This window comes from Mesocricetus auratus, unplaced genomic scaffold (assembly GCF_017639785.1).
Source record: "Mesocricetus auratus isolate SY011 unplaced genomic scaffold, BCM_Maur_2.0 Super-Scaffold_100676, whole genome shotgun sequence".
NCBI classification, from domain to species: Eukaryota; Metazoa; Chordata; class Mammalia; order Rodentia; family Cricetidae; genus Mesocricetus; species Mesocricetus auratus.
The window spans coordinates 185290399-185309172 of record NW_024429266.1 but is presented as its reverse complement, the minus strand read 5'-3'; the positions used below and the strand labels follow the sequence as shown (position 1 = coordinate 185309172).

At 40.5% G+C, this 18774-nt stretch overlaps 1 protein-coding gene across 3 annotated transcripts in view; it reads right to left on the bottom strand.

Moving 5' to 3' along the window:
* Nucleotides 1-235: 235 nt before the first annotated feature.
* The window catches only part of CUNH12orf4 (chromosome unknown C12orf4 homolog), a 39938-nt gene continuing 21399 nt past the window's right edge, over nt 236-18774 (bottom strand). For all 3 annotated transcript variants that reach the window (XM_040738048.1, XM_040738050.1, XM_040738049.1), the window contains 5 exons: nt 16606-16680; nt 11578-11780; nt 2345-2402; nt 1374-1441; nt 236-596 (listed from right to left, as the gene is read on the bottom strand). In XM_040738048.1, coding sequence (XP_040593982.1) covers nt 504-596; nt 1374-1441; nt 2345-2402; nt 11578-11780; nt 16606-16680 — 497 coding nt within the window. In that variant the 3' untranslated portion in view covers nt 236-503. The remainder of the gene's footprint in view (nt 597-1373; nt 1442-2344; nt 2403-11577; nt 11781-16605; nt 16681-18774) is intronic.

The following is an 18774-nucleotide window of genomic DNA, read 5'->3' as shown; positions in this document are numbered from 1 at the left end:
GGGTTTGAAATAGGAGAATTTAAAACAACAAGCACATTTGTCTTGTGTATTTATATTGCTACAAAAACATTTTCACAAGAAACATATACTTGCAATGTATATTTAAATTCTGATTTGATAATGTAGAAGGAAGATTGCATTTGTATGTCTAATTACGCTTGTGTTTGATATGATTCATGCCTTGGAAAAGGAAGAGGGTTCCATGGAAATGTAATGAATACTCTGATAAACGCCATTGTTTGATAAACACTTTAAGTTTAACATCATTCATGGATAGGACATAAAAGTAGAAAAAAAGGTCTTATTTCATGAAGGGGATTTCTGAGTAAATGCTCCAGTTGGGAGCTAATCTCTATTCTGCACCACACACACGTTTTTGGAATGTTTGATAACGTCCATCGTAATTCAACAGGTGGTTGAGTTGCAGGTTCCACTGGGCACCTTTTGCCTGACAGGATTCCAAGTCCTTGCTCCTGGAGAGGTGAGTGTCAGCATAGTAGGGTTTAGTGCTTGGATGTCAGAGTGAGTGTTGAGGAGACCCGGAAGATCTGGGGGAGCATGTTACTCAGCTGGTAAAACATTTCTTCAGAAATACTCTGTAAGAGGTAAACAAGAAAAAGAGTTTGCACTTCATAAATCATCACTGACATTTTTGCTTTTTCAAAATATTTTAAAATGCGGATCTCATTCTAGATAGGAAATATGTGAAAACGATCTTTCGTGGCTGATTTAATAACTATAGATTGGGGCTGTTGTTCTAGTTCAGAACCTCTGGCAACTTACAGAAACATCAAGTAAAGATTCTGATTACTAGGAAAACTCCTAGTCAACAGCACTAGTTTTCCATTGGTTTTGCTAAGTTCTAAGCAGAATTCAGAACCTTTGTAGGTATCAGTGGTCACTGGTATCAATGTATCACCGGCACAATCCCAGCACTCAGGAGGCAGAGGCAGGCAAGTCTCTGTGAGTTCAAGACCAGTCTGGTTTACTCAATGGGTTCCAGGCAAGCGAGGGCTACACCATGACACCCAGTCTTGAAAAATAGAATTCAGAATCTTATGCTACTGTTCTTCCTTGTGTCCCTCCACAATCTTCATAGCAGAAGGGAAGACGGGTCTCTGACGTAGAGGCTAAAGATCTACAGATCGGTAGGTGCTCACACCTTTGAGAGCACACTGTGTGCCCCTACATGGCATCCAAATACACTTCTCCCCTTAAAGTCAGGAAGCTATAATTTTACATTATATGGAAGAGTTCAGGCTGGCATACTTGGCTATGTCTTTGAGGAATATCTTAGAAGACCTTAGTTTGGAGTGGGATTTACTTAGACAAAACAGCTATGGGCTGGGGTGAGATCTGCTCAGATAACACACCTGTGGTACCAGAAACTGCACTGTCCTAGAAATTCCTCCATCCCACGAAGCCATCTCCATCATGAAGCCTAAAATAGAACAACAGGCTGCTGGGTTACGAGCTTTGGCGTTCCATCCCAACACTCCCTAAGATGAGTGGGATTTTCATTGTGGGGACTCATATCTTGACCTCTCAGGTAGCCACTTGTCTGAAGGAAAGGCTAAGGCCTCTGGGGCCAATAAAGACCCACACTCTCCAATTCTCTATATCACAGAGGTTTAACAGTTTTCTCAACATGCTCAAAGACCTACATGGCCTTCACAGAATGAAGATAAAACAGATTATGAGAAGTTAATTCAGTACTTGGCTCTATTTTTTAAGAAAATAAAAGGCAATCAAGAGTAGTCAGGATTGGCAAAGTGTAAACAGCATCTGTGGTAGTTAAAATAACCATTATCTTGACAAGACGGAGAATTGCCCTGGAGACTCTACATGTCTGTGAGGCTAAGTGAGGTGGGATGACCCACCCTGAGTGTGGGTGGATTGTTCTATGGGCTGGGCTCCTAGGGTACATAAGAAAGCTACCTGAGCACCAACATTCATCTGTTTCTTGACTTCAGATGAGATGTGACACATTGCACTGCTGCTGCCAAGTTTTCCCTACTGGGACGGACTGCAACCTCAAAGTCTGGGCCAAAATAAACCCTTTCTTCCTCAATAGGAGTTCTCCAGGCATTTTGTTTCAGCATCATGTGAAATAACTAATACAGTACCCAGATATCCTTATGTTTCAGAGTGGCTAGACATCTGTTTATTTTGTAACTGGTAAAAGATAGAATTATAAAGTCTACTGTGAAATATTTGACTGATGAAGCATCTCACTGAAATACCAAGAACAGAGGCAATTTTTATGTATTTCCTTTGGCTTGCTCTTCTTCCAATAACTGGGATGAGATTTACATAGTAGCTGCTAGGCATAGGCTATGCTCACCTTTGACACACTTAAATACCAGTTCTGCTCTCCTTAAGCACCAGGGTATAGTCATTTCCTAAAAACACACACAAAAATATATTGTCAGCAAAATTTTATGTAAAAAATAAAACCAAAACTCCTATCATCAGATCTTTATCTTTAATGTTGAATGTTCCCATGCCAGATAAATCCAGACTAACATGATAATCGTCCCGACTGTATTTCCTTGGTTTTTAGACATACAAATTCCTGCCAATAAACTACACTTATGGAATGCAAGCGGATTTAATGAGCCCAGCAAACAAGACTTTAAAATGACATATCCTTGAAAGTTCCCAGGTAATCAATTTTAAAGTCAATTAGTGACATAGTTACTCTACCAAATGAACATTCAATGTTAGCATACATAATTATGTTGAATTTTACAATAACTGCAAGTGAAATAATTTACCCTACAAAATATTATCACAGTAGTAATGGCAATAAAGAAGTAGCCTACATCAGACCTCTAATGAGATAGATGTACTCATGTTTTTTCATTTTGATTTTTATTCTTTGGCCAATACGCTCATGATTATACCAGACTCTAACAATACCTTGTATAAGTTTCCATAGCACATTAGGGAGCATACCACTTTACATTCTATTTCTTGGCACTGTCACCAGGATTATCTTCCCATTTTTCAAACCTTTTCAAAACTATAAAATTTGTTTGCTGTTTCATTATAATGTTTCTTAAACTTTTGGAATTCAGAATATTTTATATCTTAAAAAATTTCCAAAAAGATTTATATGAAGGGAGATGCCATGTAGCCACAGGGAAGGTAGGAGGATGCTGAGATATTCTCCACTATTATGAATAGGAACAGCTATGAACAATGCTGAGCAAGTATCTATGGAGTGCAGAAGCTTCTCAGCCTCATGAGGTCCCATTTATTAATTGTCCATCTCAGTGTCTGTGCTATTGGTGTTGTGTTCAGGAAGCGGTCTTCTGAGCCAGTGCAAGCAAGGGTACCTCCCACTTTCTCTCCTAAGAAGTTTAGTGGCTGGATTTATGTTACGGCCTTGGATCCATTTGAACTTAAGTTTTGTACGTAGAGATAGATATGGATCCATCTGCAATCTTCTACGTGTCAGAATCCAGTTATGCCAGCACCATTTGTTGGAGATGCTTTCTTTTTCCCTTTGATCTCCAAAATATACAAAGAACTCAAGAAACTAGACACCAAAACACCAAATAATCCAATTTAAAATAGGAAGAGATCTAAATAGAGAATTCTCAACAGAGGAATATCAAATGGCCAAAAGGGACTTTAGGAATTGCTCAATATCCTTAGCTATCCCTAGTTGCTTTGCAAATCAAAACAACTCTGAGATACCATCTTACACCTGTCAGAATGGTGAAAATCAAAAACACTACTGAAAGCTTATGCTAGAGAATATGTGGAGAAAGGGGAACACTCCTCCAATGCTGGTAGGAATGCAAACTTGTACAGCCACTTTGGAAATCAGTATGGCAGTTTCTCAGAAAATGGGGAACCGATCTACCTTAAGACCCAGCAATACCACTCTTGGACATATATCCAAAGGATGCACACTCATACCACAAGGACATCTGTTCAACTCTGTTCATGGCAGAATTATTTATGATAGCCAGAACCTGGAAGCAACCTAGGTTAACTGAAGATAAAGAAAATGTGGGACATTTACATAACTCAGCTGTAAAAAACAATGACATCTTGAAATTTGCAGACAAATGGCCGGAACTAGAAGAAACCATCTTGAGTGAGGTAATCCAGACACAGAAAAACAAACATGAGCCTTCATCCAGTAGTTGACGGAAGCAGAAGCAGAGATTCACAGTTAAGCACTGAGCTGAGCCGAACTCCTGGAATCCAGTTGTAGAGAGGGAGGAGTGATGAGCAAAGGGGTTAAGACCATGCTGTGGAAACCCACAGAAATAGCTGACCTGAGCATGTGGGAACTCACTGACTCCAGACTGACAGTTGGGGAACCAGAATTAGACCAAACTAGACCCCCCTGAATGTAGATGTCAGCTGGGGGACTCAGGCAGTCTATGGAGAGGCTAGCAGTGAAAGAAGTATTTATCCCAAATGCATGAACTGGCCTTTTGGAGCCTATTCCCTATGGAGGGATACCTTGCTCAGCCTACATACAGTGAGAAGGGCCTCAGTTCTGCCCCAAATGATGTGACAGAGTTTGATTATTCTCCATGGGAATACATGAACATGGGTGGTCAAGATCATGATGGAGAAATCTATACAGACAGCTGAACCAAGCTGTAGAGACTCCATGGGACCGAACTAGGCTCTTCGTACATGTGAGACAGTTGTGAAGCTTGGGCTATCTGAGAGGGCCCTGGAAGTAGGACCCTGATCTATCCCTAATGCAAGAACTAAATTGTTGGAGCCTATTCCCTATGAGGGGATACCATGCTTAGCCTTAACGCAGTGGGGAGGGGCCTGGTCCTGCCCCAACTTAATGTGCCAGACTTTGTCGACTCCCCATGGCAGCCCTTACCCATTGGGAGGAGTGGATGAGGGGTAGACTAGGGGGAGATAAGGAGAGACAGAAAAGGGGTGGGAGGGAGACTTTGGTTGGAATGTAAAATGAAATATTAAAAAAATAATAAAAAAATACCAAAGACTATAGATCTTTGCTTAATGTGGATTATATTTCTTCATATTTATTTTACTAAAATTAAAACTGTAATGTAAGAAATGTTAATTTCATTGAAAAAACACAATAAACCCACGTTGCTACACAACATGAAACATGCTTTAATGGAAAATAACTAAAACAATTAGTGGAGCAGGGATGTGTCTGGAAGCCAGCCATCAGTCCCTTTGGTTTTAGTCTCATGGTTCCTGTGCTCTGAATCTCTGTATGTCTGTTCTTAAGTTATTCTGTGTGCTCTTACTCTGTGTCTCCTTTCCTTAAGGGCACATCTTTACTTACTATAAGTGTGAAAACTCGGATGGAAAGGTATACTGGCAGTTGGTAACCAAGGAACAACATGAAGTTATACTGCACAACAAACCTCACACAAGAGATTTATTGGGAGGGAAAAACCCAGGCAGGTGGCTGCCTCTACTAAAAGCAGCAGAGATCTGAGCTGAAGATAGGGTTTATTTTATAAAGGGTTTCGTGTGTGTGTGTGTGTGTGTGTGTGTGTGTGTGTGTGTGTGTGTGTAAGCTTTTCAGGGTGGATATTTCCAAGGTAGGGATTGGTAGGATTTCAGTCCTGAGCTTGGGCTTTTTACTCTGTAGGGAGGGGGTTGGGTCCAGCCCTTAGAACAGAATGTCTCTGGCTGTCCGAGGTACTCAGGGGAGGGCCTGGCCACTTACATGCCTCAAGTGGCTTACACTTATGATAAACATTTACTAAAAATCTCATGTAGGAATGAATCAAATGTATAACTGAGTTTTTACATTATATTAAAATATTTTTGAAACCCCATAGCAACAGCCTGAATGGATGGATGGATGGATAGATGGATTTCGTGGTGTTAATGAAGCACTTGTTTTACATATATAATTGCATCACCAGACAATAATTCGTTTTACAACCTAAAGAACAATTTATTTACACCAGGCAAAGGTCAGGAAAACAACTAATTGTGAGCTGTGAGAAAAGGGCTTCTGAATGGCCAGCTCTGAGCACCAACATTAGAGCATTAGTTATCCAAGTACATTATCATCAGGGTACCAGTGGTAATTATGGGAGGCTGCAGTGCAGCTGGAGCCGAGATAATCTAATGGATTGCACATACGTATACAGGAAAAGTAATCAAAGCTTTCCACTGCCCTTCTCATCCATAAAAGCACATTTTATTCATAAGTGCCATGCTTCCTTACTGTTTTATGTATGTGTGATTAGTTAATATATGGCCTGAAACAGCATCTGTGAGACAAATTAAGAACTTTACATTCTTCAGAATGATGTGAACTGACAGCTTCATCAATGCTGCTTAGAAGACATACTAAAATACCAACTCATAATCTAATAGAGGGACAATCCACACTGTTCACATACAATTCATTTTTAACTTACTGTTGCTCATTAGTGCAAGTCTGGAAAGAAATGCTAGACAGCTAAATGTTTTCCCCAAATTCTTCCTATATCTACATAGCAATTCCATCTCATAAATAAGTTAGATGTTTTCCTGTTTTCTAATTCTGTTACTTATTTTTTTCTGATTAAAACTAGTACCTAAGGGGGTGGAGATCTGACTCAGCAGTTAAGAACACTTGCTGTTCTCGCAGAGGACCCAGGTTCAATTCCCAGCACCTACAGTGTGGCTCACAGCCATCTGTAACTCCAGTTCCTGGTGACCTGACACCCTCTCTTTAACCTCCCCAGTTACCAAGCATGCGGATGATTCACATACACACATACAGGAAAAGCACTCACATATATAAAACAAAATTTAAAAAATTAAATACACCTCCCCCAAAAAACCTTTGCCTGAAAGGGTGGCCCTCAGAAGTTCACAAGGCCATAAGAAGACATGACTCACTGCTTGTTGTCATGGGATGTGGCCAGTGGTTACACAAACTTACTTCCGGAAACTAACTTTAAAATATATTGTAGATGGGATAGTGAGACAGACAGCAGCAAAAGAATGTGGAATACACGTTCTATATATTGGCAAAGTGATTAAGTCTTGGCAACATGCCTTAGTGAATGCACTGTGTAGGAAATCCACCAAAAGCTAACTGGAGCAAATGACACACTTTGGAATTTGAAAGCCAGGCAGAAAACTGGGCCATGCTATTATGCTATATATCCTAAACAGGCATCGTACCCAAAATAGCATCTAAAGATCTAAAACTGAAGTTAACTCTCAATTTTGATTTTAATAGGAAAAATATCCTCTATCTAAAAGTAATGGCCATACATAGACACCTGAATCTTTGGATTAAAGTTGAACTACTGGAGCTTTTGTTTATTTTATTTTTTGGTTTTTTGAGACAGTATCTTGTTACATATTTAGGCTGGTCTCAAACTCTTGGCAATCCTCCTGCCTCAGTCCTATTGAAGGTTAAGATTACAGGAGTGTGAAAACAAGCCTAAGCCTCAATATGTCATGTTAGGTTCCACTCCATGTCTTCAAAGTTAGATACAAGTTCATGTGCCAGTGTAAAGGAATATAAGATTATTCTTTACTTCTAACGTACATGCCCCTGAGATACTTGAAACATTTTTATAAATAAGGTTTATAGTCACTGCAGATGGTGAGCACACAGCTTTGATTCTCACTATATAGACCTGGCAGGCCTTGAACTCACAAAGACCCATCTAGCTTTGCCTCCTGAATGCTGGGATTAAAGGTCTCAAACCATCATACCCAGGTTGTTTCTTACTTTTAAAATTAAAATACAACATGGCTATTATAACCACTTTGGAGACAATTCGGCCATATCTGTCAAAGTTAATCATAAACATGGCCAATAACCAACAGTTCCATCTCTAAGTTTATTCATAACAAAATTGCCAAAAGAGAGGTATAAAGTGTTTGCAGGAGCATTACAAGTAATAACAGAGACTCGACCCTGTACAACTCACACATCTACATCCTGGGCTCTGCCATATGAGTTTGTAGAATAAACCTCTTGACCTTGACTGCAGGTTTAAATTTAACAAAAGGAAAATCTAGCAAACACCCAAATGTCCTTGAATAGTAAAAAGACTAAATAACTGTGGTTGAGCTGCATCACATTATGTATAGCCATGAGAAGGAGAACCCACAGGCACACAAAGACAAGGGCATGCTCACAAACACTACTGCCTGAGAGGGGCACGAGCCACACACTGCAGACCTGACTGACCCACGTTTCAGACATGGCCTTACACCTCTCTCCCCACTACCCCCCATCTGCTTATCAAGAGTCAGTTATTTCCTGCCACTGTGTGGGTTCTGGAGGTCACACTCAAGTTGTCAGGCTTAGCAGCAGGCACCTTTATCCAGTGAGCCATCTCCCCAGCCCTTAGGCCCCCCACCCCCCGCTTTTAGGTGAAAATCACGGAGATTCTTGCATGGAAAAGGACTTAAGTAGTTAGGAATACATGGGCATCTTCCAGGTACAAGAAATGTTCTGTTCTGCGTATGATTTGGGTATGAGTTACAGAGGTGTTCAGTCTGTGAAAATCTGAATGGATGCTTGTATACACTATGTGTATATACTCATTTCTTTCTTTCCTTTCTTTCTTCTCTTCCCCCACCCCCTCTCTCTCTCTCTTTCTTTTGGGGAGTTTTCGAGACAGGGTTTCTCTGTGTAACTTTGTAGACCAGGCTGGTCTCGAACTCACAGAGATCCGCCTGTCTCTGCCTCCCTAGTGCTGGGATTAAAGGCGTGCGCCACCACTACGTGGCATGTACTCATTTCTAATAGCGATTACAAACGCCCATGCCCCCAAAGGATCGCAGCAGTTAACAGTGAACAAAAGTGGGGAATGTGGGGCTCCTGACTTGCAGATCTAGCCACTTCAGGTTAGACTGACTGCAGTGGGACCGTGCTAGATCCCAGATAAAACCACGCTTCCCCCCTAAGTGAGCTCTGTTTGTCATTTCCTCTTTCTTTTAAAGCTGCAAACGATTCCATAGTTCTCTTGTCTGTCATGCCCATCAGGGACTATTTCAGACCTCACCATTACACTGACACCGTAGCGTATGGCAACCACATCCCAAAAGCCTGTTTGCTAGAGTAGGAGAAACACCATCTGAGAAGGCTTTGGGATCCCTACACCAAACCTACCACACACCTCTATATCCTGGGCTGTGCCATCTGAGTTTGTCAAATAAACTTCCCGACCTTGAAGGATGTTTAAATACAGCAGATGGGAGGCCTGTGGCTCAATCTACTTTTGTGAATTAAATTGGACACTTCCGAAACAAACTTAATGTTCTGCAGCTGGCTGTCCTAGTTTGAAGGGCAGCTTTTGTAACACTGTGGGAGAGGGAACCCTGTTGTATCAGATGTCTGGAAGTCAATCTGAACTGAGTGACTTTTGGAAACTGTTTTTGAGGTTGTTTCCCACCTACGTATAACCATTTTTATAAGCTGGTTAACCAGGAATCCAGCTGCAGGAATGTCTGATGTTTCCTTGTGGCAGGAATTCATCCCAGTGACACTCCCTAAAGACCCTTTTATAGATGACTAGTTAGTGAGGATCACTAAGCCATTCTCCACAGGACTGAAGTTTTACAAAGTATTGTTCATCTCTCTAGAGGAGTGAGTAGAGGGAGAATAGGGAAGCCCGGAGCTGGCATCATGTGAGGGTAACACAGTTCTCTGTACTAAAACAGCGCTGTGCTCACTGAGCACAGACCTCAGACTAGAGTGTAAGCTGGAACTCGCCAAGCAGCCCCACTTACACGGAACTGATTATTTTAGCGGCTATAAAAGTTGCAAGGTTAAAAGTAGGCCTTTTGGAATACAACCAGTCCGAGTGGGGGCCTAGCTCTTTACATACCCTTCTATAACACAGCATTTTGCCTAAGTTTTTATTTTGGTAATAAATTAGGTGCTGGATAGTTTTTATGTCAGCTTGACATAAGCTGAAGTCATCAGGGTCGAGGGAGCCTCAGTTAAGAAAATGCTTCCGTAAGATCTGGCTGTAGGCAGATCTGCAGGGAATCTTCTTAATTAGTGACTGATGGGGGAGGGCCCAGCCCATTGCGGGTGGTGCCATTCCGGACTGGTGGTCCTGGGTTCTATGAGAGAGTAGGCTTAGCAAACCAGGGGGGGAGAGCCAGTGAGCAGTACCCTCCATGGCCTCTGCATCAGCTCCTGCCTCCAGGTTCCTGCCCTCTTTGAGTGCCTGTCCCGACTTCCTTCAGTGATGAAGTGCGAAGTGGGAGCATAGGCCAAATGAACCCTGTCCTCCCCATGCTACTGTGGTCATGATGCTTCATCACAACAGTAGTGACGCCAACTGGGACAGTGGTCAAATAATCAAGCTTCCTTCCTGGCATTAAATCCAAACAGCAGACAGCAACTCTTATTAGTGACTGGTTAGTGCAGTGACTCACACCTGTAATCTTGGTACTCTGGAGGCAGAGGGAGGAGGTTTGAGCCTTATCATGAGTTTGAGGCCAGCCTGGGCTACATAATGAGTACCAGGCCAGTCAAGGCAACAGAGCAAGACTGCCTCAAATAAATAAATGAAAAAATATAAATACCCACACTTCCTTCACCCTTTCCCCAAATAAAACCAAACATGTGCCCATTCCTGCTTGACAACTCTGAATCTGCTTGTTCTGAAGAAGGGCTTCTTTGCTTACAAAGGGGACTCCCACCAAAGGACTTATCTGCATATACATGGGTTGCAGCTCATTTGCTCCTTTAACTTATTGGAAGTTGAATTTTAGACTTGGTTTGATTTTTACAACTTATTTTCTGTACTTAGTTTTCCCACAAGTGAAGAAAGACAGTGAAAGGGAAGCTACCACAGAAACTTTATGCAACTAAAAATGCCAAATAAATCACAGCACCTAATAAAATAGGTAGATGATTTTGACACATCTTAATCGTATAAGCCAACATCTGTACCATCAATAAGACGTCCTTGAGAGACTGGCTTCTTTCTGCTGTCAAGAGTCTCTTTCTATTGCCTACTAATGCATATTCAGAAAATGCAGATGTGTCATTGACCAGAGGCAAGTGTAGATGTGAAGATAAACCTAATGCTTCCCAGAGAAAAGCCAGAGAAGGAAGGGGAAGGGGGGGGCGGTGTGCAGAAGAGAGGCTGCAAGACACACTTCTTACCCAAAGTTAAAGATTCTCTTGAATTCCTTGTTTACTGATAGCAGGCAACACTATACTTTTCTGAGCATTATTCATTGTCTTATATGTCTCTTAATTCAACTGATGAGACTGAAGAAAAGGAACCCTTTAAAACTGTGGGTCATTATGAGAGATGTACTCTCACCCTGAACTCTTGGGGGAGGGTCCAGGCCCTGCCCTGGATGAAATGACAGACTATGGACACCCCCATGGAGGGCCTCACCCTCCCTGGGGAAATGAGGGGATATTGGAGGGGGGGTTGGGGGGAGGGCACGGGAGGTGGGGAGGGAAAGGGAGAGGGACCTGGAATTGACATGTGAAGCAACCTTGTTTCTAATTTAAATTTAAATTTAAAAATAAAAAATATAACAAAACAAAATTGTGGGTTGTTAAGAGTATTGCTATGTAACACTCAGTTCAGGTCAGGGTTTTCTGCTTACCTCTGACATATCATGCACCAGCAAGAGAGGGATACTTATTGTTGTGACATCATGGGTACAGCAAACCTTGAGTATATTTCGGAGTCCCATGATAGCAGGATCCCGAGCAGTGATATTTCCCGATTTCACATTGTCATCCACACAGAGGTGGAAAGCAACATGGATTTCCGAGAGATTAGAATGACGTGTAATATAAAATTCTCCTGTGAACAACAAATGCAGTAATGATTTTCAAAAGCATGAGTCACACTCACCTACAGCTTTATAAATAGCCATGGGGGAAGCCAATGTGTTGACTGCATATTAGGAAGTAACCACTGCCTCTTATTCTCAGAGAGAAACAATTAAAACAAGAGATAATAAATAGCCAGTTTGTAACGAGGTCACAAAGCATATCAAGTTAGCTCTTGGATAATAGGTGTATGAGTGTTTATAATCTCTACTCAACATAAAATGTCCAATTTAACATGGCAAAATATGTGACTCGGCTGCTTGTCCCCCGCATCCTAATTTTGCTCTCACATCTCAGCTGATTGACTGGCCAGTCTCTGCTTGTCGGCCTCTCAGATCAGAAATCCAGAAACTGCACTTAATTCCCTTCTCCATTATCTATCCCCATCCACAGATGTCTTTGTTCTATTCCTGCCTGACTACAAGCCCACTTCTTCACTGGTCCAAAGTGATTTAAACACACCGTGTATCTCTCTCACCTAAACACATTCAGCAGTTGAAAACAGCCAGCTCTTTACCATGACCCACAGGTCTTTCTCCTCAACACCCCCTTGCTCCATCCCTCTTCTTTATTCTAGCCACACAACCTTTGTTCAGCTCTAAAAACCTGTGGAGTTTTTTCCCAATTCAGGCTGATGCCTAAAAGGCCTTTTCCCAATATTTTCCCATGGTTGATTCCACCAGTCGCACCTCAGATCAAATGTCACCTTCTTAGAAAGGCCTCCTTGACTAGCCTATCTGACACAGGACTCCTCCACCTGTCACACATTTTTTACTACCATTCTGTTTTACTTTCTACTTAACAATAACATCCTATTATTTGCATAGATTATGTTAAAGAGAGTACTATTTATGGTTCCCAGTTAATGAGAGCCTTTTCTATCTTCATAATCCATCTCTGGCACATAGAAAGTTCTTGATAAAGATTTGCTGAATGCATAAATGAGTTTCAAATGGACTGCTGGAGTTGTGTTTCTTAAACTGTAAAATCCAGGCTTCTTACAATCATTATTTTTCTTATGCAGCCTAATAGCCAAGAAAACGTCATCAGCCTTTATTCTGCTAATAATGAGTAATATAGAAAACACATGTAAATTCATGTTTAAATCCATGCTTATATATGTCCACATCTCAGTGGAAATTCTTTTCACTCTTCTACAATTAGCCCTTGCCCTCAATTTCAGCCATCCTTGCTTCCAATTCCATTAGAGTTTTATTTTTAAAACCTAATCTACTTGTATTTAGAAATACTTAGGACCTACCAACAGCCAGGGTAGAGTGACAGCACAGTTGTGAAGTTGAGCATGCTGTGGAGAAGTCCCTGAAGGGGAACACACAGCAGTTCAGGGCAAGTGACCGATTATAGTCCTTCAAAGAAACAATGGTCCAAGCTTTACAGGACTGACAACTACAGCAAGCCATTTGGTCAAACAAGCTGATGTGGAGTATTCACTGGAGTGCCACAGAAGGAAAAGCACCATAGCAATGGTTGGAGTACAGGATCGCTTGGGCAGATGGACATTCCAATAGGGAGGGATCTTAAGACAGTCTACCTTGCAGGACAGAAATTCACCTTGGGAAATATCCAACTGTACTATGAATGCTATTGCTTTAAGTTGACCTGACAATTCAAGCAAAGGCAAAATATCTTGCTGGCTTTGTCACATTCAGACATTAGGCAACATCTGTCTAGTGTTGTCTTTATCAAGAACAAACTGTATGCTAACTCCCATTGGGACTTATGCTATATAGAAGCATGGTTTACCATATTTTTAAGGTACATATATTCTAGAGAACAGTACTAATGCACTAAACTCACTAGTAGTCATTATTTACTTGTGAAGTTGGTAGAATTTTTAAAATATAAACTCATATATGAATGTCTCATTTGTCTTTTCGTTGAAATTTTTGCAATTTTGCAGTGGATAAAAATTCAACTATCAAAAAATGTTGAGAAAAAGTTATAAATTACCTTGTATAGATGAAATTTATCTTAATAAAAGTTACACTCAGTGGCTTGATATTATAAAATAGGTTTCTCTATTTGGCTATCTACTAAACTTTTTATGTTTTAAAATTCATTTTCCGGGGCTGGAGAGATGGCTCAGCAGTTAAGAGTACTGGCTGCTTTTTCAGGGTTCAATTCCCAGCACCCACATAGCAACTTACAACTGTATGTAACTCCAGCTCCAGGGTATTAGACACCCTCACACAGATACACATGCAGGTAAAACACCAATGCACATAAAATAAAAATAAATCATTAAAAAATAAAATTCATTTTCCTTTTATGAATACCTATGGTATTTTGTTTATTAAAATCTAAAATAAATCAATCCAGGAATACAGAAAGAGAGGACATATGTACTTGTTTTTAGTATTTATATGAGATAGAAAATGTGTTTAAGAAAAAATATTTTGTAGAAGTACTTTGGCCAGTTAGATGGCTGGCTTAGTAGATAAAGGCATTTACTGCCAACAATGATGTCCTGAGTTGATCCCAGGACCCACATGGTGGAAGAAGAGAACTAACACCCACAATTTGTCCTCTGACCTTTATATGTGCACTACGGCATGCGCACACACATGAACACAGGCAGAATACAGACACACATGCACACACATCTAAATAAATGTAACAAAAATATAAGTTACATAATATGGCTTTACACTTCGGAATCTTTAGTTACCAATATATATAAGCTGTACCTCAAGATGCCTCTCACAGGACCAGAGCAAAAACTCTTCTTGAAAAACAAACTAGAGAAAGAACATGACAAGGACAGAGGATAGAGATAGGAAACAAGCTAGTCAAAGAGAAAGGAAAGAGGAAGTCGTCTGGAGATGGCAATGAGTGACTCGGATGGCTTGTCAGAAAGGAGTCAACCATAAGAGGCAGTGATCTTCGCGGTCCTGTGACGTGTCTGCCTCTGAAATGCCTGCTGATAGTGCAGTGGACAGGACTCCCAGCACTGGGTTTGTGCTGTGGGCCAGCAGGAGGGGCAGCGGTGGCTTCCCGAGCCGGTCAGGTGCTCCTAATCCCCAATTGGCACTGCTTTGTTTGACCTTAAATGACTTGGCCCTGGTCTCGTTGTACCCATTAGGTAAATGGGGCCAGTCCGGTGCTGGCAGTATTAACAAAGTGCTGAGATGCTGCAGAGAAGGGTCTAGGTTGGGCGTGAAGGAGATCTGCTGCTCTCCAGCACTTGGGCATGTGAGACAGCAAACTCATTTCAACGTACTCTCACGGCACTTTGCACAGGAAATGTGGGCATCAGGCCTAACTGCTTTTTTGACAAAAGTTGTGAAAATTAGATGACGTAAGCTGTTAAGTTCCTCGTTCATAATAAAGAAACAACCATTCCTAGGTTACAGGGAAAGGAATAGGATTAAAAAACATACCATAAGAAAAATTTTAAAAATTAAATTTTGTAAAAAGTACATGAATGTAACTAGTTTTCTTTATGATTTAAAATAAGTTTTGATGTGTGGAGACATGGAAAATGATTCACAGGACTAGGCTCAAATATGGGTTAAATATAATTTATTTCGGGGAGAAGTCACTTACAGAAGAAGCAGATGGCTGTCAGGATCTGCACAGGCTGCTCCCTGTGACCCAACTGCACACAAAAGAGTAAGCCACCTGCCAGGACCCCAGACGCTACAGGTGCGGGCGGGGTGAATATCTCACTACATTCATGGAGATATTCTTCATGTCAGTACCTTGGCTATGGAAATTCAGATGCTGTCAGTGTATGTGGTGGGTAGTTTAAAATTCATTTCCTAATTCAGACTTGAGGCATATCAGTCCTTGTTTAGTGGTAATACTGATACTAACTCAGAGCCTTTTTTTTTTTTTTTAAGGAAGGAAGGAAATATATAGGCACTTCCAAAACAGCACAGCCAACACACTCCTAGAAAGCCACAGCATGATGACTCAGGTCATGAGTCTACGAAGAATAATACGTAAATGGGCTCCTGCTCCACAAAGGGGAGGAAACAGTTTGTGGTGATTCTAAATAGTACCCACGAGGGCAGGAGATGCGAAGGTGGGAGGAAATTTGGAGGCTGATGACCACAGTCTGATGTGCTGTGCTCTAAGATGAATGCAGAAATGGAACTGACTTTTCCTTAAATTAGCGACATGGCCTGCATGTTCAAGATCTGAGGAAGGAAATGTGAGGAACTACCTTAAAAGAAAACTATCAAGGGAGGACTATTTTTAATACTGTAAACCTACCACTATGTTTAAGAGTTCACACTTAAAAGCACACACAGGGCTTCCATGTGGAGCCTGGGCATGTGACTGACTATAAGAACCAGCAAGTGAATTCAGCCAGAGAACGACCAAGCGCTTGAGCTCCAGCTGTTAAATGCATCCAGTAACAATAAGAGAAATAAAGACAGAGGCAGAAAGATGTGAGGGGAGAGGTGACCTAGTGTCCACATCAAATGTCCCTGCTACAAGTTCAACCACGTTCACCACTGTGCACTACTGCTTATATTTTAGAGTTCAAAACACCTCTCAGCTCATTCTTCAGTAACTAAGAAACCTAAAATCATGAAACTTATATGTAGCTTTTTAGAGTTTCTATATGGATTTAGAAGTAAGTCATTGCTAGCATAAAAATGAGGCTGACATTGGAGAACATCTAGGAAAGTGATATAGATACAAGTACTGTTTCAGAGGGTATGGCCAAACATTTTATAAATGAACACCATAAGAATGCATGCTTCATATCTACTCTTTTAATGTGTGTGATTAAAGAAATCAATAATTTAAAACATAATACTTACCAGGTAAAATATTTAAATAGTTTCTCTCAGAATTCTTAGACTTCTCATCACTTCCTCCATTTTGGTTTCCAGAATCTATTCATAAGAAAATACAACACAAGGGAATATTGCCACACACAAAAATACATTAGCCCTACTCTTTCGAAACAACCACAGTAGCAAAAGTGTACAATGCCTCTACATGCCTGGCATTCTGCTTCATGCTTCACAGGCAACTTACACATTTACGTGACCAGACACTGGGAGGTGGGGTAATGATGCCCTCCTTCCCTCCCTCCTCTGCTCTCTTCTCCCTCACTTTCTTTTTCCTTGTTGGACTCAGGGACTCACTATAATTTAGCACATCTTCTCATTTTATATACGAGAAAAGGAAGGCTTTGGTAAGTTGTTATATAAACAGGGGTGCAAGGTATGCAGTGGGAACAGCCTTGACCCCACATGGTCTCAAGCACGTTAGACTTGCCAACACTCTAGTTTCCTTCTGAGAGTTCAGAGTACTAAGTTAGCTGCACATAAAATAACTTCATTAGATAGCTGTGGTGCGGCCATCTTTATTTTTAGACACTGACTCACTGCTGTTGATATAACCTGCTCTGGACCAGATAGACAGCTAGCAACATCAAGAATCATTTTCTATTCAGCACATTCCTAAAATTTACTGTCTCATCTGATACTATATACAACTGATTTCAAGCAGATATGTAATACTGTTCCAAGCAGAAGTTTTTCAGACAGTCAGTAGTTTTTCTTTTCTTTTTTTTTTTTTTTTTTGAGGCACGATATTTTTCTTAGAAGGATAAATGTTGATTAATGAGAGACATTTTGATTGAGCATCCATTATTAAGACTGAACACATTATTTACATACATGCGTATATTTTAATAGAAAAGACACCTCAATTTTATTAGAATTCTCTTGTCACAAATACAAAATGAGTTCTGCCTTTCAAAGTAGCTGTTTTTTTAGAGACTATCTACCTACTCAAATTGAATTGAAAACTATTTAAGAATCTATTTTTGAAATGGCATTCCATATTAGAAAACAGTCAGATCTTCAAATGACTGAACAATACATACCAAAACATTAACTCTAAAACATTATCTGAACACACCTAACTTAATAATGTCACCTAGTACTACTGACAACACACACACATTTTTAAGAACTAGTAGAGAAAGTGTGGACAGAATAGGTAGACAGAAGGCTCTGAACTGTTTGAATGAACATTTCGTGTAACAGAGCAGAGCAATGGGACATGCTTCAAATCACCAACGGGCCACAACACAGACTGCAAGGAGCAAATACTCTTATCTGACTGTACAGAGAATGAACAAACAATCCCTATCAAAGAAACAAGAACCAGGGAACAACACACGAATTGGCTGTCCAGTGCCAAACAGTCAGTCCTGAAAAACACACAAGTAACATTATATGGACTCAACAGGTTATAATTGGGGATATATTTAAATAAATATATATATATTTATATATATACAATTTATGTATGTATATACACACACAAATACATATATGTATGCAATAACAACTCGTGGAAAAAGAGATCATGAATTTGAAGGAAAGCATGGAGGGTATATGGGAGGATGTGGAAGGAGGAAAGGGAAGGGAGAAGTGTTGTAATTAAAATACGATCTCAAAATAAAAAAGGGAAAAAAGGAAACAATAGAAAACAGCTCACAGTTCACTTTCCTGTCCATGTTTTAATGAGTAACATCTTTCATGGTAACATGAAGAGGGTGTGTGTGTGTGTGCATAATGTTTATAAGGCAATCTTTATTTTTGTTGTTGTTGATTTGTTTTGTTTTTCGAGACAGGGTTTCTCTGTATTGTTTTGGAGGCTGTCCTGGAACTCACTCTGTAGACCAGGCTGGCCTCGAACTCACAGAGATCCGCCTGCCTCTGCCTCCCAAGTGCTGGGATTAAAGGTGTGTGCCACCAACACCTGGCTCAATCTTTGGTTTTTATTGTCAACTAGAGAAATACAATGAATATAATAATCACAGTAAAAATGAACAAAACAGAATAAATAAGTACCTGTATATCATGATGCAAATATGTAGTCAGGTGCAGAAAAGTAATACTCAGAAAGTGCTTTCACGGGACTTTACGATAACACATAAATGCCTTTAGGGCTGAGGTAGGAAGATCCCA